The 25,340-nt window shown below is 41.9% G+C and overlaps 1 protein-coding gene across 2 annotated transcripts in view; it reads left to right on the forward strand.

Moving 5' to 3' along the window:
• TGFB2 (transforming growth factor beta 2) overlaps positions 1–25,340 on the forward strand; it is a 92,877-nt gene that overhangs the window by 53,966 nt on the left and 13,571 nt on the right. For both annotated transcript variants that reach the window (XM_017526316.2, XM_017526317.2), the window contains one exon: positions 2,855–3,018. In XM_017526316.2, coding sequence (XP_017381805.1) covers positions 2,855–3,018 — 164 coding nt within the window. The remainder of the gene's footprint in view (positions 1–2,854; positions 3,019–25,340) is intronic.

The following is a 25,340-nucleotide window of genomic DNA, read 5'->3' on the forward strand; positions in this document are numbered from 1 at the left end:
AGGGGAGGAGGGCTGTTTGCCAACGTATAGGAAGCCCAGCTGAACAACTGTACTTAACTAGCGAGCTATTCCTGTAAATATTTGCAAACGCCCCTTCAAAGCTCAAAAGCCTAGGACAGGATCATTGGATGATTTGCTTAGAAGAAGAAGAAACAAAATTGACCTCATGGTCCGAGGCAGCCATAAAAAGAAAGAGTGTGGATAGGCAGAGGACCAGAAAAGGGAGAAAAAAATGGTCCAAAGTTTAATAAACACAAAAGAGATAAAAATAAATCTCAAGAGCACTTATTTACAAACTTGATAGAAGGATAAGATGGAGGCGGATGGGTGTGAAAGATGGGTGTTTGTGAAAGTGGAAGAGGCCTGCAGGGATTCCACTGAAAGAGGGGGGAAATGAATGAGATGTTTATTCTTCCTAACGACAGGAAACACGCTAAATTAGCTTCGCTCTTCCAGGATGCGCCTTCAAAGATGTTTGAAGCTTCTGCTGTCTAATGCAGAGGCTATGTGAAGATGAATGCATCATCAGCCTGTGGAAGGTTTTGGCCAAGAGGGTGTGCAAAGCCAGAGAGCCTGGCCCTAGGCTGGCCTAGGGTGCTCTGGGCGTCTAGCCTGTTTTCAGCTGAGCTGGTCAGCACAGTACCAGCTGTTCCAATCATGGGGGCGCGCATATTTCAGAGGAGAAAAAGTTCTATTTGTTCTCGCAGCTACCTTGTCAAAATGCTGTGCTAGGGGGCTCCAAAGCCTTTCTGCGCATACCAGTGTTCCCTCGCCGGGAAGCTGCCCACCAGCTAGTTTGCAGTGGGATACACTGGGGCATCACCGTGTCTGCATGAATACTTTTTTTCTCTGAAACCTGAATACTTTGGATTTTTGGGGTTTTTTGTTTGTTTGTTTGTTTCTGAGACTTCTGACTCATGGGTTACAAAGCCTCAATTCACACAGTCATTTATGAACCAGTATGGAGCAGACTGGTGTAGAAATCCTCGCTTTCTCCATGAGGCTGTGTTCTGAGAGTCACACTTATGTAGGTGAAGGAGAAGGGTTGGGAGAAAGTTCCTATGAAGGAAAAAATTCAGGGCTCTTAAGGAGAGAACATGTTGGTGTGTTCCTAGCATCTTTTCTTCTTCGGTGTAATCGTCAGGGCATGGATTTCCCAAGAAATCACGGAAGGTATTTATTTCTATTTTAAGATCGGTGAGATGGCTCATTTATTTAATAAGAAGTTAGCACTGCCAACAGTCAGATGCCTGAGTCTTTGAAGAGACTCCTGTTGATGACCAACTATGCAAATAGGATATTTGGTGAACTCCATGTATACAGAACCCTGCTCCAGATACATGGGAAAGAAGAAAGACTTGGCAAATGCAGTCTCTGCCCTCGAGATTCTTAAAATTTCACAGGGGGAACAAAATAAACAAATGTAATGCAGAAGTCATAAAAACGTTTATAAAGACACATGAACAACTGTGAATGATTATTTGTAATGAAGTCAGATAATTGAAGAGTGAGTAGAAAGAAATGGAGCCACCAGAGTTGGATGGAACATTCTGGAAGGGGGAAAAGAGTGTCCAGGGGATTTTGGAAGAAGATTGTAGAAACATACCTGCAACAAGTGGCCTGTACAGTGTAGGTGCTTAATAAATGAATACTGTCTTTGAAAGCGTGGAGTTAGAATAGGACCTGCTCTGGTCTTGGTATAGTCTCAGTTGTATATTCAAAGGCATTGGCAGATTACTAAAAAGAATCCCAGCAAAACCCTAAAGCAACCCAGGAGCTTTATTGATTGATTGATTCATTCATTCATTCATTTTTGAGATGGAGCCTCACTCTATTGCTCAGGCTGGAGAGTAGTGGTACAATCTGGGCTCACTGCAACCTTCGCCCCTGGGGTTCAAGCAATTGTCCTGCCTCAGCCTCTGGAGTAGCTTGGATTACAGGCATGTGCACCATGTCTGGCTAATTTTTTTATTTTTAGTAGAGATGGGATTTCGCCACGTTGGCCAGGGCTGGTCTCAAACTCCTGACCTTAAGTGGTCTGCCTGCTTCGGCCTCCTAAAGTGCTGGGATTACAGGGTGAGCCACTGCACCTCGGCTTCCCAGGAGCTTTAAATTGTCATGTACTATCAGCAACCCTGTATTTTACATGGTTTAGAACTGAAGGAATTTGTGCCGATTCTTTTTCTTGATTAGCCAGGATGACCTCCCACCAACAAACATTATCCTCAATAAAGAATTTTCATACTAGAGCTGGTATAAGCTAGTATGTGGGCTATGCTTTTGTTTATTCAGATTTCCTCACCATAACTTGACTAGAGATTATGTTAAATCATACGTGTGTGAAAAACTAAAATATGAAAGCCAAAGGAGATTCGATACATGAACCCAGTTAAAAGAAGATTATTTGGATGCCAAACTTTCAAGGGAAAAAAATACATGGGCAAACTGCTTGCCATTAGGAACTATTTTCTTGGCACATCTGATTAAAGTGTATGCAGGCCTGACAGCTCTCCCCAGGCATCAACTGTCATAAACTTGTTCCAATTCAAAACCATCTAGGATTTTCCACCACTCTGTCAACCTTCAAAGGATGGGGTTAACTGCATGCTTTCATATGGAGTTGGACGTGGTTTGTTAATCTCTATTAATTTGCTGCTCCTGTAACTAAACACACATGTTTATTTTATTTCTCCTTTTTCTGGTTAAATTGTTAATGGTACTAAATTGGCCATCGGAAACTAAATCATTCTGTAGATATTTCCCTTATGGTTTCCTGGGATTATCTCACGCTATGGTCTTTTTTGAAAATACAATGGATTTTATCATTTTCAATGATTGCCCTAACTTTTTACAGATGCCATCCCGCCCACTTTCTACAGACCCTACTTCAGAATTGTCCGATTTGATGTCTCAGCAATGGAGAAGAATGCTTCCAATTTGGTGAAAGCAGAGTTCAGAGTCTTTCGTTTGCAGAACCCAAAAGCCAGAGTGCCTGAACAACGGATCGAGCTGTATCAGGTAATGTTCATTTGGGGTATTTTTTTTTTTTTTTTGAGACAGTCTGTCTCTCTCTGACACAGGCTAGAGTGCAATGGCATGATCACAGCTCACTGTAATCCTGAACTCCTGGGCTCACTCCTCTTGCCTCAGCTTCCTGAATCACTGGGACTGCAGGAGTGTACCACCACACCCAGCTATATTTTTAAAAAACTTTTTGTAGATATGGGGTCTCACCGTGGGGTCTCACCGTGTTGCCCTGGCTGGTCTGGAACTCCTGGCCTCAAGTGATCTTCCTGCCTTGGCCTCCCAAAATTTGGGGATTACAGACATGAACGACCATGTTTGGCTCATTTAGATTGTTTTAGTGGGCAATCAATTTGAGGTCTTAGAGTAAAAGAATTCTAGTGTCTTAGATTTTCTTAGCTGATCTATAAGCCATTCTATAAATTCACAATCATGATATACGCCCTCATTTGCTAGTACTGTTATAGTAATGGCTTGTTCCTAATCACTCAGGAAGGAAGAACCTTTAGAATGAAGCGTTGAAGCTCTGAGCACACTTCATGTTGCATGAACAGCCAGAGTGTATGTACTCTTGAGGGGGTTTGCTTCCAGAAGTCGACCCCTTAAACTGGAAAGTCAGATAACGTAGGTCCAGTTCCTTCCTGAGGAGTGGTCAGCTGACCTTCCTTTTCTCTCCTGTGGCTGTTCCTTTCTCCTTTTCTATGATTTTCTCTTTGTTTTTCTATCGTCTTCTGTCTTCCTGTGTTTTTCACTTTCTTCTTCCTCTCTTTGCAACCTTCTGTCTCCCTCTTTTTTTTTTTGGAGACGGAGTCTTACTCTGTCGCTAGGATGGAGTACAGTGGTGCAGTCTCAACTCACTACAACCTCCGCCTCCCAGGTTCAAGTGATTCTCCTGTCTCAGCCTCCTGAGCAGCTGGGATTACAGGCATGCGCTTCCACACCCAGCTAATTTTTGTATTTTTAGTAGAGACAGGTTTCTCCATGTTGGCCAGGATGGTCTCGATCTCCTGACCTCATGATCCACCTGCCTCAGCCTCCCAAAGTGCTGCTATTACAGGCACGAGCCACTGCGCCCGGCCTGCAACCTTCTGTCTCTTTATTAACCTTATTGCATTTCCTTTTCCTTTCTAATTCTGCTTACTATCTCCAGTCCACCCACCAAACACACACACACACACACACACACACACACACACACACACACACACACACACGCCCCTCTGGGTACCCCCTTTCCTCCATTATTTGGACAGCCCTGACGTCTACTGTTCTCATATTTCTAGTAGAGTGAAGTTGGTGGGCAGCTGTGTCAAATTATGATGATGATGTTGAAATGTTAGTTTACTGAGATTTTCAGAGATGTTCTTAAAAGCTTGTTACCGGAGTGTAGTCCACAGGGTATTTGCATCCGCATCACCTGGGGGCTATGAGAAATGTAGACTCTGAGGCCCCACCCCACACTTTACAGAATCAGAATCTCCATTTAAGATTCCCAGGTGCTTCTTGTGCACAGTAAAGGACCACTCAACAAATCCTGAGTCTGGTGCAACCTTGTAAACAGGCAACTTAATACATCCTGGTGCTGTATGAACAGTGGTACTCGCATATAGGGTATAGGTAGGGAAATTTCACCAGGGAGCTGACATTTTGGTGAGGCCTTGAGAAGTATCTATTAAAACAGGATGAGGGACCGTCATTCTTGGCAGGAAGAGCAGCCAGTGCAAAGACAGTCTTGCATGGGCTTGCTGAGGGTACCTGGTACATGGATGGCACTCAGTGCCCGGAGGTGAGGAGAGACGGGGAGAAGGTGGCTCTCCAGGGAGAGTGTGTGGAATGACACTGCAGAGGATTAAGAACAAACCCTTTGGGATCCCCGTGGTAAGGGGTGGTAGACATGTATGACAATATGATTAAAACATGGGATTCCTTGAGAAAAAGAAATTGGCATCTATGTGCAGAAACCTTTAGTTTTTCTGGACTCTAATCATATGGAATTTTTGATAATTAGGATCAAAATTTTCTTTGTATTTATTATGAGAATGGAGAGCTACCATACAAATGTATATGAGACCTGAAGAATAGTTTAAAATACTTAAAGCAGTCATTTTGTTTTCTTTTTCTGTTTTTTGAGACAGCACCTTGCTCTGTGGTCCGGGCTAGAATGCAGTGATGCAGTCATAGCTCACTACAACCCTCAACTTCCAGGGCTCAAATGATCTGACAGGGGTGTGTCCCCACGCCTAGCTAATTTTTAAAAAAATTTTTAGTAAAGACGGGGTCTCGCTTTGTTGTCCAGTCTGGTCTCAAACTCCTGAGCTCAAGCGATTGTCCCACCTCGGCTTCCCAAAGTGCTGGGATTACAGGCATGAGCCACTGTGCCCCAGTTTGAACTCAAATGAGCCAGAAAAAAAGAGGTCATATTGATGACCCAGTTTTAAAGTACTAGTTCACATGTGTGTTCATGTTGAATAATTCTTTCTTATTTAAATGGGTCCTCAAGAACTTGTTTTTGGAGAACTTTAAATCCTAACTTGCATTCTGGGTAGCACCAATGGGCCAGCCATTGCTTCTCACCCCCAGGTCAGACAGAGAGCATGCTTGTGTGACCAGATGCTATGCTGAGCAAACAATCCGCAAGTATTGTTCCCGGTGATACTCATAGCTATTCTATGAAGTTTGCACAATGAAGTATTCTTTTTTTTTTTTTTTTTTTTTTGAGATGGAGTCTTACTCCTGTTGCCTAGGCTGAACTGGGCTCAATGGCATGACCCTGGCTCCCTGCAACCTCCACCTCCCTGGTTCAAGCAATTCTCCTGCCCTAGCCTCCCGAGTAGTTGGGATTATAGGCACCCGCCACCATGCATGGCTAATTTTTTTGTATTTTTAGTAGCAATGGGGTTTCACCATGTTGCCGAGGCTGGTCTTGAACTCCTGACATCAGGTGATCCACCCACCTCGGCCTCTCAAAGTGCTGGGATTACAGGCATGAGCCACCACACCCAGCTTCAAGTATTCTTTCTGCTACTATATTCTTTCTCCATTTCACAGAGAATGATGCTAAATCCTAGAGAAATTAAGTAACTTGGCCAGAGTCACACAGGTAGGAAATGGCAGGGCTGGGATACAAACCCACCTCTGACTCCCAAGTCCCTCCTGCTCCTCACTACATACTATGCTATTCCTAACAAAATTTCCCCTTTCTCTTACCCTCGGGATCAGCCAGAATAGAATAATAAGAAGACAAACTAGGCTAGAGGATGAAATAATATTTGGAGGGAAAGCAAAAACTGGTTCCTATGGAAAAAAAGCCAGATTAAGGGTAGCTGGATAAATTACAAGATGATTTAAACAAACAAAAAACATGATTATGTCTCCTTTTTTTCCCCTCTTTTTTTTACCAATGAAATCACTCTTAAATTTCCTTCTGTACTGACGACAGCCTCATAGGTTGCTCTCTTTGGTCCTACTTTAGTTACATGACTTCAGTAAATTGAAGGCAGGGTCTTCTGGATGTTGTTGACTGTAATGTAAGCTGCTAAGTCACTATTATTTTGTGGCCCCTTGACCCTGTCCTCTGAAGAGTAGCCTCTGCCAGCAAGCTCGCCAATGACTGTTTTCCTTCCAGAGCCCATCTCATCTCCAGGAAAGGGTGTTTCTCTTGAGGCTGGCAACTTAGAGGAGGACCTTAGTGAGTTCTTGGTGAATGTGTCTCAGAGGTTCCTGCAGCACTGGCTGCTCCATGACTCAAGCAGCAAGATCTGCATGGCTTAGAGTCCCTCAGTTGAAAGAGGAGCAGCCCAAGATGGAAGCTTTTAGTTTGGAGAGGCATGGGCATGTTCGCTGTCACTAAACATGGGCATCTGGAAGAAGAAAGTTATAGCAGAAAAATATAAAACAATAGCATTTTTAAAACCTTTCTGGGGCTCAGCCGTACACCTGCTGAAACACAGACAAGGTCTAGAGAGCAAGTCAAAGAGATTCTTGAACACCCGAAGAGAAGACAAAGCACACGCACCGTTGACAGATCAGAAGGGCAGCCTCTTGCTTTTTATTGTTTCATCTAGGTTGATTGTCTGGAGGATTGCAGGACATTAGAAGCACTGAGTTAAGAGGGTTTAAGGAAAATAGGCTGACAGCAGCAGCAGGTCCTTTAGACCCACAGTCCCTGACCTTTTTGGCACCAGGGACCAGTTTCGTGGAAGACAATTTTTCCACGGAGCATTGCTTTTATTGTGCACTTTATTTTATTGTAATATATAATATAATAATTATACAACTCACCATAATGTAGAATCAATGGCAGCCCTGAGCTTGTTTTCCTGCAACTATACGGTCCCATCTGGCAGTGATGGGAGATGGTGTCAGATCATCAGGCGTTAGATTCTCATAAGGAGCGTGCAACCTAGATTCCTCATGTGTGCAGTTCACAATAGGGTTCTTGCTCCTTTGAGGATCTAATGCCACTGCTGATCTGACGGGGTGGAGCTCGGGCGTTACTGCAAGCAATGGGGAGTGGCTGTAAGCACAGATGGAGCTTTGCTTGCTTGCCTGCTGCTCACCTCTTGCTGTGTGGCCCAGTTCCTAATGGGCCATGGACCAGTACCGTCCAGATTTGGACTAAAGATTTTGGCCAGTGCATCACAGCAACACTATCAGATTATCAGGTCACAGAAGCAATGCCTGTTGTGGACAAGTTTTCTAAATCTTACCTTGTTGTTAGTTAACCTACTCTTCATCTCCTTGGCTTCCTGTCTGACTTCTGACTTTTGCTTCTGTCCTCTTTATTTGGAGTCCCATTTTTAGCATGGTGTTCTCCAACTTTCCTCTTGTCTCCAGCTGCCATTTGGAGGTCTTTGTAGTCTTTGGTAATCAACTCCCATCTCTCCCATGGCAGGAATTTATGCCTATGATAATAGCGTTGAATTATGAAGATGAGGCTAAATTATAGTCAGGAAACGGAACACATGCAAGAAATTTTACAGAGTTTCACATCCAAAATTGCTGAAATATTATTTTGGAAAAAAAAAAGACTTGGTGCTTAAATGGGCAGATCTTGAGCTATTTGGAAAGCTCAGCTCTTCAGAAGAACAAAGCCTCTGAAGTTCTTGGATACCCTTTGATTACTGTATTGCTTGACACTCTGTTGGCATCCTGCTCCCTAGAGGAAGACTGGGTGACTATGAAAAGGTTCTCAGGTTGTTTACATGGTTGTATGGATGACTTATTAGGATTCTTCAGGACACTGATTTTCAGCAGGAGGAGAGTATGTAGGTATGTACATGTGTGCACACATACCTGTGAACTTACATGTGAGCATTGGCACTCCCCCAAGTTTTGAACTCCCCTGAGTTTTGAATCCCTTTGAATCTTTTACAGAGACTAACCACAGTTCCCTTCAAGGAGATTCTGATTTTCCCTGGAAAGGAAAATGAGAGTTGCCTGGGCACAGATGTTGGTTTCAAAAAGCTCTCTTGGTGATTCACATGTGATTGTTCAGATTTGGATCTTCTAATTGGAATTCACAGATTTAAAGTATAGCCCAAGATTTTTGGGTCATTCTGTCTCATAAAAATGCCTCCAGGTATTCTTTATAGAGTCATAATATGAGACTGGATGGACCTAGGATAGCAATTCTATACACAAGTTCAGGGTTCGTCTTGTCCAGAGCTGTGAAGGTCTATTGTTTCTCTCCGCTTGGGATGGTTAGGACAGCCATGCCTCTGTGGAAGTCACTCTGAGCTTGGCTAAAACTCAAAAGCTTCTGGACTTCAGATTCTCCTTTCCCTCCCCTCTCTACAGAACAGTCTGTCAGAATGTTAATGAATGATAGTAGAATAAAATCTTTCTGTCCTGCTTTCTCTAACCTCTTTCAAGTTAACAAACTCTAAATAGCATCTACCGGTGTGATCTAAATATGGCTTCCTGTGTATGCCAATAATGAAGAGAACCTGAAAGGGATAAAGTTCTCTGACAGAGAAAGGGAAAGAGGAAAAAACAACGATGAAAAATTTTTTAGGTAGTGACGATCCTTGCCGTATTTTTAAAGCTTTATTTCAATATGTTCAGATAAAAGTCCAGTGCTCTAGGAATGCCTTCAAACCCATGATAGTTGTTATAGCTCTCAGCCTATTTGTAAATATGAACACATAGTTTCCTCTCTATATATGATTAAAATCATGACCAGAGTTATGAGGTAGAGGGAGAGAAAATAGGAAGGAGAATTCTCTTCAAGTTGAACATCTCCCGTAAGAGCAAGAACACCTGCCATCTTGGAGTTGGATAAATCCCCATTTTACACATGAAGAAATGCCTGGGGAGCCTAATGACTTATCTGAGGGTTCTCATAACTTCGTGGCCCAAAATAATTTTTTGGGACCACCAAAGAATATTTATATTTAAGTTTGCTAACCACAGAGGACTATCCAGTATTTCTAGTTTCTTCTCACCAACTCACACCCTTTCAATACTTCTCATTTAAAACCTTACCACCTCCAGAATAATAAGATTCATACCACTTTTTGGGTTATCTATTTGCTGCACAACAAACTGCTTCAAAATTTTATGGCCTCAAGTAATAATCATTGTATTATACTTCAAAAGTTTTCGTGGTCAGAAATTCAATCAGAGCTTGGCTGAATGTTCTGTTTCTCCATATGGCTTTGGCTGGGGTCCCTGGGTGGTATTTAGATAATAGTTGGGCTGGACTGGAGGATTTATAATGGCTTTGCGTCTATGCTTGGAACATTAGTAGAGTGACTAGAAGGCTGGGCTCATGTGGGCTCCTCCCGCTAAATAGCCTCAGATGTCTCCGTGTGGTCTTTGCGGAAGAGTAGTCTGATTTCTTACATGGGGACTCAGGTGTGCAAATATGTAAGGCAGAAGCTGCAAGTCCTCTTAAAAACTAAACCCAGAGGCTGGATACAGTGGCTCACGCCTGTAATCCCAGCACTTTGGGAGGCCAAGGTAGGTGGATCGCTTGAGCCCAGGAGTTCGGGCAACACGATAAAACCCCATCTCTACCAAAAATACAAAAATTATCTGGGCATGGTGGCACACACCTGTAATCCTAGCTACTCAGGAGGCTGAGGGAGGAGAATCACTTGAACCTGGGAGGTGGAGGTTGCAGTGAGCAGAGATCATGCCACTGCACTCCAGCCTGGGCGACGGAGCCAAACCCAGTCTCACAGAAAAATAAATAAATAAATAAAAAGAAAGAAAAAAGAAAAAAAAAGTTAGAAATGACACAGCATCACTTTTACCTTACTCTATTGGTCAAATGAACTACAGGGCAGCCCAGATTCAAAGGGAAAGGGAATAGATTCTATATATCAATGGAAAATGTGTCAAAGAAGTGGCAGCCATCTTTAATCTGGAACACTAACCCACTGTGTAAAGCAGTAGTCAGCCGACTGTGAGCATGCACCTCCTGGGGTCCACATCACACCTGATGCCAGCCATCTAGAGAAAAATTAGCCTCCGCCTTCCGGTTGCTCAGGGTCTTGTGAAGAAATATACATATAAGTGGTATCTTTCCATGAATAAAGATATACCCAACGAACTCTTAGAGCAAAAGCTGGAGAATCCAGAGAAATGCCTCAGAACTCATTTCTGCCAGAAAGGGAGTTGTGAGAATTTGGGGGCAACTTGTCATCTTGGTTGGGCTCCTTTCGTGGGCAGACACGTAATTCCAAGGCACTGAGCCACACGCCCGAATCAAGAGATTCCTTTGAACCCAACAATATTTGTTGCAGAGATATCTGAATAGATTAGATTGAAATAGGAGTGGGTTTGGCTAAGTGGTCTGCACAGTATTACATTAGAACGACCGTCACTGTGTTTTAGTGTGTGCGCTAATGCCCCGGGATTTGGTGACTACGTCTGTACTCCCTGTTTACCTTATTGAGGCAGCATGGCATAGTATGCAATGCTATGGGCCTTGTGACCTAAGCTTTCTTAGCAACTCCCGATTAGCTTGGGGCTTATTGTGAAGGTGAAATGAAATAATGTCTGTGACTGCCAGGTGGGGAGTGCGTGTTCAACATGTGTGTTTCCTTCCTTTGCTCTCGCTGCTTAGATTTTGACTTCCACGTCTTTGATTCCTTCAGTAGGAAGAGCTCTATCCTGAGTTACCTGTGAAAGTCAGTTGCCAGGTTGTTTTTAAGATGATTTATTAGCTTCAGACCACTGAATAAAATCATACAAAAGCAACTCCCTGGGGAAAGCAGAGTGATATATTGGCTTCATACATCTTACAACATCAGGAGAAACATCCATTAAAATGTTGCCTTTTCCCTCAGGGCTGATAGTCTCAGGTGTGTCTCCATGTAGTCTTCCCAGAAGAGTAGTCTGACTTCTTACATGGAGACTCAAGTGTGCAAATGTCCAAGGCAGAAGCTGCAAATCCTCTTAAAAACTAGGTCCAGAGTCTAGGCGTGGTGGCTCACACCTATAATCCCAGCATTTTGGGAGGGTGAGGCAGGTGGATCGCTTGAGCCCAGGAGTTCAAGACTAGCCTGGGCAGCATGGTGAAAACCCATCTCTATTAAGAAATACAAAAATTAGCTGGGCATGGTAGCACACACCTGTAATCCCAGCTACCTGGGAGGCTGAGGCAGGAGAATCATCTGAACCCGGGAGGTGGAGGTTGCAGTGAGCCGAGAGCACTGTTGTGCCACTGTCGGTGCTGCTAGAATGCCATCCACCGATGGGTTCCTGTTAACCAGTAGACGAGAAATGTGCTGAGATGAAGTCAGCTCAGTGGATTTAATGGGAACCTTAGATTTCTTGACTGTGGCCGGAGAAAGCACCAGCACTGTGCATTTTTACAGAGAGGCCGGGCATCTGGTTTCAGTTGAAGCCACAACTAGCGTGGCAAAGGAACCCCCCTCTCTACAGAAAACTGTCAAGACTTTGGCAAGTGAAAGCACAGATGGCCCCCTACTTATGATGTTTTCAACTTTATGATGGTGTGAAAGTGACTCAGCTTACTTTTGTTCGTATGTATGGTATCAAGACACAATCCCATTGTAAATCGAGGAGCATCTGTAGAATAAAATCTGACCTCCTATTTGCTCTGATCTCTTTCTTTAGGATTTTAATGCCTTGTTGAATTTGCATTTAAACAGTAGCAAGCATGTCAAATGTGATGAAATGTTTTCTAGAGGATATCAGTTGCAAGAATATATAAAACAGTGGCAAATTCCTAAGCCATTCAGATCTATTTAGTTTTGGCTTCAAGTTGTATAGTAAATATTAAATGATTTTTCAGATTTGAGGATGATAGGGTGAATTGATGTTTATGGAGGAAAATAAGTAAGCAAAGACTGTAGTGGGGGGAGTGAATCATCAGCTACCTTTAATGGACATCCCATATATAATATCCCTGCAAAAGATTTTAAAGTGCACATTCTTAAGGCTTTATAGTCAAGTTCAGGGTAGATGGCCCAGGTAAGGGATTCTAATACTGCAAAATTGAAAGGTGGGGTTCTTATACCAGGGAGCCCAGCACTAATGGGGTTAATGAAAATTGCCCCCTTTTCCTAACCCTAAACATATGCGTGTGCTTGTTTGTGCATGCACACGTATATACCAACACATACACACACACACACACACACACACACACACACACACACACACGGTTCAGCTATTTCTCATATTGCCCAAGGGGGTGTAAAAAAAAAAGGTCAGCCAAAAACCTTTCTGTTAAATTAGACTTGCAAAAGTGCTACTGAAAAAAAAAAGCCAGCCAAACAAACAAAAAGCCATACTGTGCTCCCGTGGTGCAGAATTTTACATCATACAATCTTCTTAATACCGAGCCTAGCCCCGGCGCCACATTGGAGACATACATAGCATAGTAACCCACCTAAAAAAACAAAAAAGCCATGAAGTATAATAAACACTTTGTTTGCACAAGGCTATTAATATCTCAGGTTTTTTTCAAACTGATCAAATGGCATGCTTGCCTCATAAGGCAACTGGACTGCTATCATTTGCATTAGGTTATAACATTAGCACAAGTGTGTTAACCTTGTCAGCAGACAAGACCCCCCAAAAAGCAGAATGAACAGCTGCCCTTCTCCACTGTTTTCAAAGAAATATTAATGAATATGCAATAGTAACTAATAATCTTATTCTTTTTTCATCATGTGACTCAGTAACAATATTGATAGTTATCGCTAATACATGCAGTGCTTACTGTAGCTCATCCTTATTTTATAAGTGAGGAAACTGGAACACAACGCAGTTCAGTAGCTTGCCCAGGCCAGGCAGCTAGGAAGAAGCAGAGCCAGGATTTGAACCCAGGCAGTCTGACCTCACGGGTCATGCTCTTGACCATGATTCCACACTAACAGAAAGAATACAGACTTCGGAGTTGATCAGGGTGGGCTCAAGGCATAGCTTTGGTCCTCTGGGGAGTCTGAGGAAGTCATGTCACTGACAATATTTCCACACCAGTAAAATGCAGGTAAATCACCTACTTGACAAAGATTTTGTAAGGCTTAGAGATAATGCATGGAAACTTCTAGCACAGTATCTGTATCCTCAACGTTACTATCATTACAGTTTCCGAGCATTGAGTTTGAACTTTTATAAGAAACATTCTCTGAAATGTATGATCTGCTCAGAATCTCTTAAAAATGAATGCTCCCCCTATCCCTTCTTGCTTCAGGGTCTGGCTTCTTGGTTGCCATTCCAGGAGTTTGCTTCAGGGCCTCCTTCAAGAATATTTTCCCCTCACTCAGCTTGTGGTGGTCTGATTAAGTTGCAGATGAGCAGGCCAGGTATGGTGGCTCACGCCTGTAATCCCAGCACTTTGAGAAGCCAAGGTGGGTGGATCACTTGAGGCCAGGAGTTCGAGACTAACCTGGCCAACATGGCAAAACCCTGTCTCTACTAAAATCACAAAAATTATACGGGCATGGTGGCATGTGCCTGCAATCCCAGCTACTTGGGAGGCTGAGGCAGGAGAATCACTTGAACTTGGTAGACGGAGGTTGCAGTGAGCCCAGGCTGTGCCACTACACTCCAGCCTGGGCGACAGAGTGAGACTCCAACTCAAAAAAAAAAAAAAGTTGCAGATGAGCATCTCAGAGTGGGAAAGGAGAAGACCTGTGCAGGCAGTCAGCCTGGGTTTACCTCTTCCTCTTGCTACTTACTAGCTTTCTGGTCTTACATATCACTCCTCTCTCTGAACCTCAGTTTTTCGTCTTAAAACAGAGATAACAGCTCTTGCCTAATGAGTTTCTGTGAGGAGAACACCTAGGTTAAGTGTCTGGCACGTTAGATGCAGAAGGAGTGGGTTACTATCAGGATTTTTCTCGTCATCTTGGACATGGTTCATATTTCCCCTAAGGTTGGCTTGTGATTCTAAAACCACTCTACAGTGGTTTCAGGCATCGCTGCTTGATGAGGTCTGACCTGTTTCTTGGTTTCAGTGGGATAGAGCAGGTTTGGGGGAACAGCCATTGTTTATCACTGAGTACACTTGCTTTATCAAGATGCTAAGGGCTGCAAGACTGAGATGAGGGCTGTGCTGTGCCTTGCTTCTCTTTTTGAAGAATGATTAGAGTGACTGACTCCAACAGAGGCATCTTTTTATTTCCTCTCCTGTCCTGTTACTAACTCTCCCTGCTCCACCACCACACGAATAGGCCTGATATATGCTTCCCAATTGATTTTTAATAAGATTCCTTTTTTTTTTTCTTTCCTGAGACAGAGTCTCATTCTGTTGCCAGGCGCCAGGCTGGAGTACAGTGGTGCGATCTCGGCTCACTGCAACCTCCACCTCCCAGGTTCAAGCAATTCTCCTGCCTCAGCCTCCTGAGTAGCTGGGACTACAGGTGCACGCCACCATGCCCAGCTAATTTTTGTATTTTTAGTAGAGACAGGATTTCACCATGTCGGCCAGGATGGTCTCGATCTCTTGACCTCGTGATCCGCCCACCTCGGTTTCCCAAAGTGCTGGGATTACAGTCCTTTTTTTTTTTTATTTATTTATAAATGTTCGGTATGCCAACTCTTCTGTAACCTCCTTTAGGGCAAAAGCTGTTTCAAAGGAGCATGTATGTTTATTTCTCAATGCCAACAGTATTCAGGATATTTTTTGGAACCCCTGTTCTAGAACTGTGGCAGAACCCAGCATACATACTTGAGAATTCACTCAAAGGGGACAAATCTGGATTTGTGAAAGTTAGTGTTGATTTTTGAAGACTGCCAAAGTTCTCTGGAAAAGGAAAATGATAAGTCATTCAGCTGATTTTGCTGGTTCTTCTATTTCTGAAAGCCAGCCACCTCCCATGTCTCTGCTGATACTATGCTTGTCCAAGCAGTTCTTGTCTCTCCTGGTTGGTCCCCCTGTTTCCACCCTGGCCCCCTGATATGGTTTGGCTATGTCTTCGCTCAAATCTCATCTTGAAATCCAATGTGTTGTGGGAGGGACCTGGTGGGAGGTAATTAAATCATGAGGGCAGGTATTTCCCATTCTGCTCTCCTGATTGTGAATAAGTTTCACGGGATCTGATGGTTTTAAAAAGAGGCATTCGCCGGCACAAGCTCTCTCTCTTTGCCTGCTGCCATCCACATAAGATGTGACTTGTTCCTCCTTTCCTTCTGCCATGATTGTGAGGCTTCCCCAGCCATGTGGAGCTGTGAAGTCCAATAAACCTCTTTCTTTTGTAAATTGCTCAGTCTCAGGTATGCCTTTATTAGCAGCATGAAAATGGACTAATATACCCCCTCAGCAGCTGTTTGCAGCATAGCAGTCAGAGTGATTCCTGATAAGATGTTGGTCAGATCAAAATTCCCTCTTTAAAGACCTACAGTAGTTTCTTATCTCACTCTGAGTAAGAGCCAAGTCTCTACCATGACTTAGGAGGCTGGCTCTGACCTGCTCCTCAGGTACCCGCCTCTCAGCCAGAACGTCCCCCTCACTCCTGCGGCTGGCTCCCCCATGCTAACCTCTTTGCTCTTCCTGAAACACTGCACTCACTCCTTCCTGTAGCTTGTGGACACTGTTCCTTCCAGCCACAGTGCTTTTCCCAGCTACCCATATGCCTGGTTCCCTTTATTCCTTTAGGTCTTTCCTCAGAGGTCACCTGTTGAAGGAGACCTTCTTTGGCTACTCTACCTAAGATCTCAGAGTCCTTCTTCCCGCCACATCCCAGCCCCAGTGTCTACTGTGCTTTTCTACTTGATAATCTTCGTTATCTGCCATATTCGATTGATTCCATCTTCATGTTGTTTATAATCTTATCTTCACCTCTGGCCATAAACTCCTGGAGATGTGTCTGGTTCACAGCAGTGGGTGTTCAATAAATGTTTTTGAATGATTTTAAGTAAAATGTCAAAATAAGATTTAACTATAAGGAACGTCCTTCAAATAAGTTTGTAACTTTATGAGGGGATTCTTTTGAGAAACATCACTCATTTATTTCGATTTGGAAATTCTGCTCCATTTGTTTTAAAGATATCTAAATAATGATTAAAAAAAGAAATATATGTAGCTATGTAACTTCTGTGATTTATTCGGAGAAAATTCTGATGAAATATTTAATATTATTAGATAATAACCATGTAGGTAAAAAAAAATAAAGTTATGTAATAAATTAATGAAACTGATATCCTTGGGTGTCCCATAAACTTGAGGTTTTTAGAAAAACCAGGCTCTTTATTTATTTATTTGGTCTTGTTAGTTTATAGTCACATGCCCTAAATTAAAGTGCTCACTTAAATTATAGTACAGGCCACTTGTGTTATAGGTGCCAGGAGGTAGGAATCGAGTGTTTGAAGTGTCTTCCCCAAGTGCACATGTGTTAGTGTTAAAGTCAGAGTGGAATTGGAAGGCGGAGGTCAAATAAAGAATGAGGAGATAGGGCCCCAGAGAGCTTGAGGTCTTGTGGACAGTCTTTCCCTCCATGGCAGGAAACAGCTAGAAAATTGTCAACATCCGTAGTGCTGGGCTGTGTGGTACAGGCTCAAGCACTGTATGAATTCAGCTGAGAAAAGGATAGTACGGTATTGATTTACTTTTCCTTCAAATTCTACCATTACATAATGCACTGCGCTTCTCTCTCTCCTGGTCTATACTGATGTGGCTTTAGTCCAGCTGAATCCTTTTCTCTTTTGTGTGATTTATGCCTGATGGTCTCATGAGTGCTACTGAGCTGCAGCCTCTGAGAGACTTTCTGTTCACACAAAGGACTCCTTCATCCCTTCGACCTGGAGAAGTGGATTCACTTGTTTATGCGCATGTGGGCTCAGCACAAAGGTTCATCTGTACAGATTTTTTTTTTTTAAATGAAGAAAACAATAGGGAATTATAAGGTGTTTTCATCACAGAGGAGAGACTTTCCTGTGTGCGTGCGTGTGTGTGTATAACTTGAAGACGTATCTAGTGACATTTCCATAAAGGTCATTAAAGGTTTACTTTATCATAATTGGACATGGGCATGTGTAATACAAGTATATATCAGAGTACAATACTCTATACAGTAAAGAGAAAGAGTTCACGTAGTGACATAATAAGGTAGCTCTCTGAGCTCCCAAGAGACTGTTTTCAGTCTTCTGAGGCTGATGGGTATTCCATGGGAGCTGACTCCACAAGCACTCCTGAAGCTCTTGCCAGGTGTACATTACTTACGAACTCTTAGAAAGACGCAATTATAAAGGAGCCATGGCAATTACAGGACATGGTGATGGCAGAAGCAAGATAAGTACTGGGTGTGCTAAGCCACTTCTGAAGGATAATCATGCAGTGTGTCACCCAAAGTGACCCAGTGTAATGAGGGAGGCTACAGTTAGACAGGAAGAGAGAGTCCATTTGTGCCTCTGTGACATAAAAGCCACCTTTACCCAGTTCTGATTCTCTGTAAGGCACTACTGGCTGTTACTGGGAAATTCTCTTTCTTACTTCCTCTCCCTCATTTCATTCTCATAATGAAATAAGTAGAAAGGATAAAATACAGTGTTAAATTGCTTATTCTGTCTGATGATTCTTTCTGTCCTTCTATATATATATAATCTCTGTGGTGGGTTTCTGAGTGTGTATAAAATTCCAAGAAGCAAGTTGGTTTTTTCTTTTAATCACTGTGAAAGACTGATTGTTTGGGGGCTTGTCACTTGATCAAATGTGTCTTTCTAATGAAGTCTGTTAGTTAATAAGAATTTACCAAGCAGGGATTGTGTGAGCTGCCATGAAAAGGACTCTGTGGGGGTAATAAGAGAGAGAAAGAACATTTTTTGCTTTGCAGGAGCTCATAGTTAGGTCCAGCATTATATTCCCCACAGTATAATTTATGAATCCCTACTGTTAGAAGTGACATAGCCTCCCCTCCCCTACACACAAAAAAAGGTATGTTGAAGTCCTTCCCCAGTACTTCAGAATGTGATTTGATTTGAAAATAGGGTCATTGCAGATATAATTAGTTGAGATGAGGTCATCCTGCAGAAGGGTGGGTCCCTAATCCAGTATGACCGGTGTCCTTATAAAAAGACAGCCATGTGAAGACACAGTCACAGGGAGCCTGCCATGTGAAGATGAAGGCAGAGATTGAAGCTATGCACCAGAAATTGCCAGCAAACCACCAGATGCTAGAAGAAGCAAAGAAGCAACCTCCACTTGAGGCTTCAGAGAGAGAATGGCACAACCAACACGCTGATTTCAGACTTCTAGCCCCCAGATCTGTGAGAGGATAAGTTTGTGTTATTTTAAGCCACCCAGTTTGTGGTACTTTGTTACCGCAATTCTAGGAAACCCATACTCCTATCAAGCCAACTGGACTGTGGGTTCCAGAAAAGGACAGATCTTTGCCGCCAGCACTATGCCTTTGACTTTTCTCTGGGTGAGTCCCCAGTTGCACAGAGTGGGGATTTACCTGGATGTAGGTATGAGGTCCATTTCCTTTTATAATGTTAGTGGTGGGTGCCATATCTACACATTCAATGACATTCCTGTTATTGAGCCACTGCGTCCATTTTTTTCTCATAAACGTGAAACTCAAGATGATCAGAGCTTCCTGAGTATCTGTCCTGTGATCAATCCAGACAGTGCCAGTCCCCCAGTTTATTCTGGGGAAAGGAAATAAACATTTGAACATAATCATCAATAGCAAGTTTCTGTGTGCCTGTAGCCAGAGCTAAGAACATTTCTGCTAGATACACATAGGTACAAAGGGATAGAAGGGAAACATCAGTCATTTTGTAAACCACGAACAGAAAGCAATTATATTAGGGGAAAATTACATTTTACGTATAAAGTTTGTCATATTTTCTTTGGGGCTTATGTTTATTCTTTTGTTCAATAAATATTTTGAAATTTCAAAAAAAAAAAGAAAAGATACAAGTTCTCATGTATATTGTTAGAAAATATACATCCTCCTCTCTCTGAAGACTAGTCAGAGAGAGGAGAGGAGGATGCATTTATTTTTTCTCCTTTCTTTCTTTCTTTCTTTTTTTTTTTTTTTGAGACAGAGTCCCACTCTGTCACATAGGCTGGAATGCAGTGGTACAGTCTCGGCTCACTGCAGTCTTGACCTCTCAGGCTCAACAGATCTTCCTGCTCCAGCCTCTTGAGTAGCTGGGACTACAGATGTGCACCACCATGCCCAGCTGCTTTTTAAAAATGTTTTTATAGAGATGAGGTCTCACTATGTTGTTGCTCAGACTGATCTCAAACTCTGGGCTCAAGTGATCCTCCCATCTCAGTGTCCCACAGTGCTGAGATGAAGGCATGAGGCCGTGTTCTCCTTGCTAATGAACCCCCACATCTCCATTACCTGGACTGTGATCTCTTAGTGCTGGTTTTTTTTGCATGTTCATAGTCATGCTTTTACTCTCTCCTCTCTCCAGGAAATCTTCCCTGACCTCATCTACCTGGCAAGGATAGACGCTCCACCTCTAACATTTCCTGGCGCCCTGTGAACACACTGTTTTAAGTTTTTGTTGAGATGTCTATATTTCCTTACTATCCAATGCACTCCTTTAAGAACGGGGACCATCTTATTGTCCCGGGGTATACGTATAGTGCAATGCTTTGCTTACAGCCAGTGTTTAATATTTGTTGAATTAAACATGAGGAAGTAAGCTATAAAATAAAATCAGACAAATGAATAAACGAGGACTCGGGTGCGTATCAGATGCTCAACAATGAATGAATGAATGACCAAACAAATTAGCTGATCATATTGAATATTTGAATGTTATTAGTTGTTATTATTGTACTTTGAATGAGGGTAAAAGGCTCCTTCAAAGCCAATGAAAGCCTTCCAGAGTATGGATGTGGGAGTGACGTGTTGGAGGCATTACTTGTTCCTGTTGTGGATATGCCAAGAAATGCTCACATGAGTGTGATCTCTGTGCCTGTCTGCCTGAGAGAAAATGTTGGTCTTTAATAACAGGGTTTCAACCTAGAGAGACAGATTCCTCAAAATTAATCAATGAATATATATTCTTTAAGCTATCAGTGTCAGCAAACCAGAATATACGGGTTTGTTGGAGATTTAAATAAGCTTGTGTTTCCCTCTATCTTTTGTGGGCTTCATATTGGAGGAAATGGGCATTTCCACACACCCAGGGTTACTCTTGAAGCCGCTGTGTACAGCACGGGACGGGACCAAATGTTCAGCAAACCCTGTAGAATTGCATGGGGAACTAGGAAAAGGAATCTGACTTTAATTTAGAGTGAAAGTTAAGCATGTCATTGAAAAACTGGACTTGAAGTTTGGGTTTGAAGAGTGGAAAGGCTTGTTTTGTTTTTTCAGGGGGAAACTGAAAGAGGGAAAGGCATTCTGATAGGGTTACAGTCAGAAGCCAAAGTTTGGAGTACATAATCCATGTTTTAGAGATATTGTTTAGATTAGGCGTCTAGGGATAAAAGGTGAGTCTGGGATGATACGTTGGTGGCCAGTTGTATTATCAATACTAAACTAAGGAATCTGGAGTTTATTCACTAGCATTAGAAGCCTCTGACAGTTTTTGACCAGGTGAGGAACATAATCATAACAATAACTCACATGTATTGAATACCAGGCAATGTGATTGATCCTCTTCCTCCTCTGTGACACTTAATTTTCTCAACATGCACACAAGGTGGGTTTTATTATTCCCTTTCACTAATGAGAAAATCATAGATCCAGTAAGCCATAGCTTAGGCTTGTCTGACTCCAAAGCCTCTGGACCCTTTCACTATGCTAATGATTTTCAAACGCGTTTGTCACAGCCCTAAGGCTGCTTCAAAGAACTCTAAGGGACCACTGAGGAAATGGAATGGATTGACTGTCAGGTGGCCCAGATGGCCAGGACTCTTAGTCAACGAGTGAAATTCTACTTTTTTCGGGCTGTATACAGCATACCACAGAGTGTTGTTTTCAGAAATGGGCACCAGGAAGGAAGTAACTAAGAAGCCAGCAACAGTTTCTGGTTTTGGCCTTATGATTTTAACATTGTTATCACCAGTGTGATTCAGACATTGGCTGCAATGTTGCTGGTGCTCTGTGGCTGTGAAGAGTAGCTTATACACTGAACACCAAACTGAAGATTCAGAGAGATTACAAAAGGCCAAAACCTGGGTCAGATAATAGTGTTCAACATTAACAGATATAGATGTGTAATTTGAATTTATGTTTGAAAAATGAATTATATAAATACAGACTACATCAGTGATTCTCGGAGTAATCCTGATGAGCAGCTTCTGCGTCACCTGGGAACTTATTAGAAATGCAAATTCTTGGGCCTCCACCTCATCCTGTTAAATCAGAAGCTCTGGGGATGGAGCTCAGCAATCTGTGTTAATGAGCACTCCAGATGTTTCTGAAGCGGGCTAACATTGGAGACCATGGGCCTAGAAAGACCAGCCCTTCCTCCCTTCTTGCCTTCCTTTCATTCTTTCTTTTTATTCCACCTCATTCCAGAAAGGATTTGGGGTAGAAAAATCTGACTTAACAACACTTTGTGAATAAGAACAAACGTTTTATTTTACAAAAAAATTTCTGTGCCTCAATGGTGTGACATGGCTGCTGACAGAAGTAGACAGTTTGTATTAAAAGTAGTGACCAGAACAAGGGGAGCCATCGCTACTCCTGTCTTCACATTTGACAGGTTCTGTATATCTCCATATCACGTTAGACCATTTCCGGAGTTTGTTGAGGAACTAATTTTAAGAAGACATTGGAAAGGGGTTTAACAAGGAAGGTGACACACCTTGAACTCTGTCCTAAAGGGATCAGTTGAGGGAAGCCACCTCTTGTGATTAGAACCTGACATGGAAAAGAAATAATTTTACATCTTGCTCCAGAGGGCAAAACACAATATTGGAAAGCCTTCTCCATTTGTGTTAAGAGAAAAAGACATTAGTCCAGGCTCTTCCTGAAGGGCTTTGGTGAAACATCTAAGCACTTCAGCTTTCTCTTTCTTTTAGAATGCAGATAATAAGGGCCATAATGTTCACCCCACAGGGTTTCTGTGAAGGCTAAAAAACATGGCAAAATGTTCAAATATTTGAAAAGCTACAATGATTGTACAAATATGAAGCAATGGTGCTATTAAGGAAGACTAGTTGATGGGAATTTTTAAGCCCAAGATAATGGAGAATCTCAACAATATGGATTGTCCAAAACGGGGATGACCTTTCTCATTAAATAGTGAATTCACGGTCATGAGAGATCTTTAGACAAAGAGATGTTAGAGAATGAACTGTCTCAGATTGGAGCAGATGGCCTGTAAGTGCCTTGCCAATGCTTGTATTTCATAATGCTGAAGTGAATGACTTGAGGTCAGGCAGATCTGAGAGAATCCTGCTCGTAGCCAGCAGAGTGAATGTTTGATTCATCATTTGTGCATCACTGCTTGCAAGTCACTGCAAACATTTAAAACATTTAAATACATTTAAACATTGAATATATTTAAAGATATTTAATGATTAAACATGTTTAAAGCATTAAAAACATTAAATGCATTTAAAAACAAGATGGGCCCACACTGATGAACTTGGTGTCAGCTTTTCTCTATAGTGCTACCTATAGCTAAACTCCCTTTGCATTAGAAGTCTGATTGCATTGCCCCGTGGTCTCCTATGGGTCTACTGATGTATGAATATGGAAAGTAACATTGAATTCCCAATGCTTTCTTATAACTCTTTGCATTGTCTCTTAGATGTGTAAGAGATGTTGCCCTTAGTGTCTAACCCAAATCCCGAGTTGTTTTACAGCATTTTTTAAAGGTTAAGATATTTTCTGGCTATAATTTTGCATCTAGACTTCTTGTTTTTTTCTCCTCAGATTATTGGGTAACATCAGTGACTTTCACCTTTATCCACTCCCTAGTTGGCTGCTTTCCAAAGGCAGAGAAATGAATGGATGCTTTTATGTCGGGAGTTTTGTAATTCACTGAAGAGCTTAGAGCCTTGCTAAAGGCGATATGTGGGTATTTCACACATATTATATCTAATGTGTATATATCAGTAATGTAATGAAGGTGGCATTCAAACATCACTGTGGGTGGCAGCTAAGCCAGAGACAGCTAAATCTCATTTTCAGTACATGAGAAGCCCCCTTTTCTAATTCAATCAGAAACAGTTTTTGGTCAAAGATAAAAAATCAGTTAAAGCAGGGGATTAGAAAAATGGAAAGAGACAGATGCAAACCTTAAGTTTCTTAAAACAAATATATTTTTACATACATATAGATGTATACATACATATTCACATGCTGAGGCTGAAGTTTTTTTTTGTTGTTTTTTTTTGTTTGTTTTTGTTTTTTTAATGAAAGGCCAAAGACTTTTCTTTGACCTGGATGGGACAATTGCCAATTCATGTCATTTGTTTTTTGTATGAACCACATTCATTGTGCATCATCTACAATATCTAATTTTTAGTTTCTCTGAAGTAGAGAGAGAAGTTTAAGGATAATTGCTGAACAACCTGAGTGCAACATTCTTCTAAATTTTTATTACATTATTTATTTTATAGTTGTCTATCTTACAGTTAAAATCCCCAAAAAATTATTGTGATAAAATATACATAATATAAAAATTATAGTTTAACCATTCTTTAACTATACAAGACAGTAGCATTAAGTACATTCACAATATGCCCTCAGTACTATCCATAGTATCCACCTCTACTAAAAATACAAAAAATATCAATTTCTAGAACTTTTTTTATCCCCAGCAGAAACTCTGTACCCATTGAACAATACCTTCTAATTACCCTCTACATGCCTGCTATTCTGCTTTTTATGTCTATGCATTTGCCTATTCGAAATACCTCATGTAAGTGGAATCACAATATTTGTCCTTCTGTGTCAGCTCATTTCACTTTGCATAATCCTCAGAGTTTATCCATGTAGCATGTGTCCAAATTTTATTCTTTCATATGGCTGAATAATACCTCAGTGGATGAGTATACAACATTTTGTTCACGCATTCATCTCTTGATGAATACTTGAAATTTTCCCCAACTTTTGACTATTGTGAGTAATGCTGCTATGAACATTGATGTATAAGTATTGCTTCAGTGCCAGCTTTCAGTTTTTTTGGCTATGTAGCTAAGAGTGGAATTTCTGGATCATGGGGTAATTCAGTGTTTGCCTTTTTGAGGAACTACCAAACTGTTTTCCAAAAAACGTTCTTTCTTACAGGAACTTGTCTTTAGGAAGACTTTCCAAGACAGTCAACTTGGCTTTCAGAGAAGAAACAGCTCTCTTTACTTTTGGTCCTGCATTTCATCAGTTTCTAGACCATTTAATTAACTTGCATAATTACAATAATAAGTCCAAGTGTCATAAACAGGTTTAGAAATGTATATCATTTCATGCTTTTTAGGGAAAAAAGAAATATATATAATTGATCTTTGTTAAGAATACAACTCAATTGGTAAGACTGGAGGTGCTTGGAGAGTAACTTTCCCCAATGATCCCCAGTGTGCTTTGGGCATTAGCAAATACATATTATAAACACAGAATTAATGGAGAATGTTGGTTACTCTGGCCAGTTAAGTGGAGTCCCGTTAAGAGAGCTTCTACTATTCAACTAAATTATCTTTGTCATGATTAGATGTATAAAGAGGCTGAGCATGGTGGCTCAAGCCTGTAATCCTAGCACTTTGGGAAGCAGAGGTGGGTGGCTTGAGACCAGGTGGGCAACATGGCAAAACCCCATTTCTACTAAAAATACAAAAAATTAGCCAGGCGTGGGTAGCGCACACCTGTAGTCCCAGCTACTCAGGAGGCTGAGGCAGAAGAATCACTTGAACCTGGGAGGCAGAGGTTGCAGTGAGCCAAGATCACACCACTGCACTCCAACCCGGGTGATAGAGTAAG

Source organism: Cebus imitator, unplaced genomic scaffold, assembly GCF_001604975.1.
Source record: "Cebus imitator isolate Cc_AM_T3 unplaced genomic scaffold, Cebus_imitator-1.0 Scaffold42, whole genome shotgun sequence".
NCBI lineage: Eukaryota > Metazoa > Chordata > Mammalia > Primates > Cebidae > Cebus > Cebus imitator.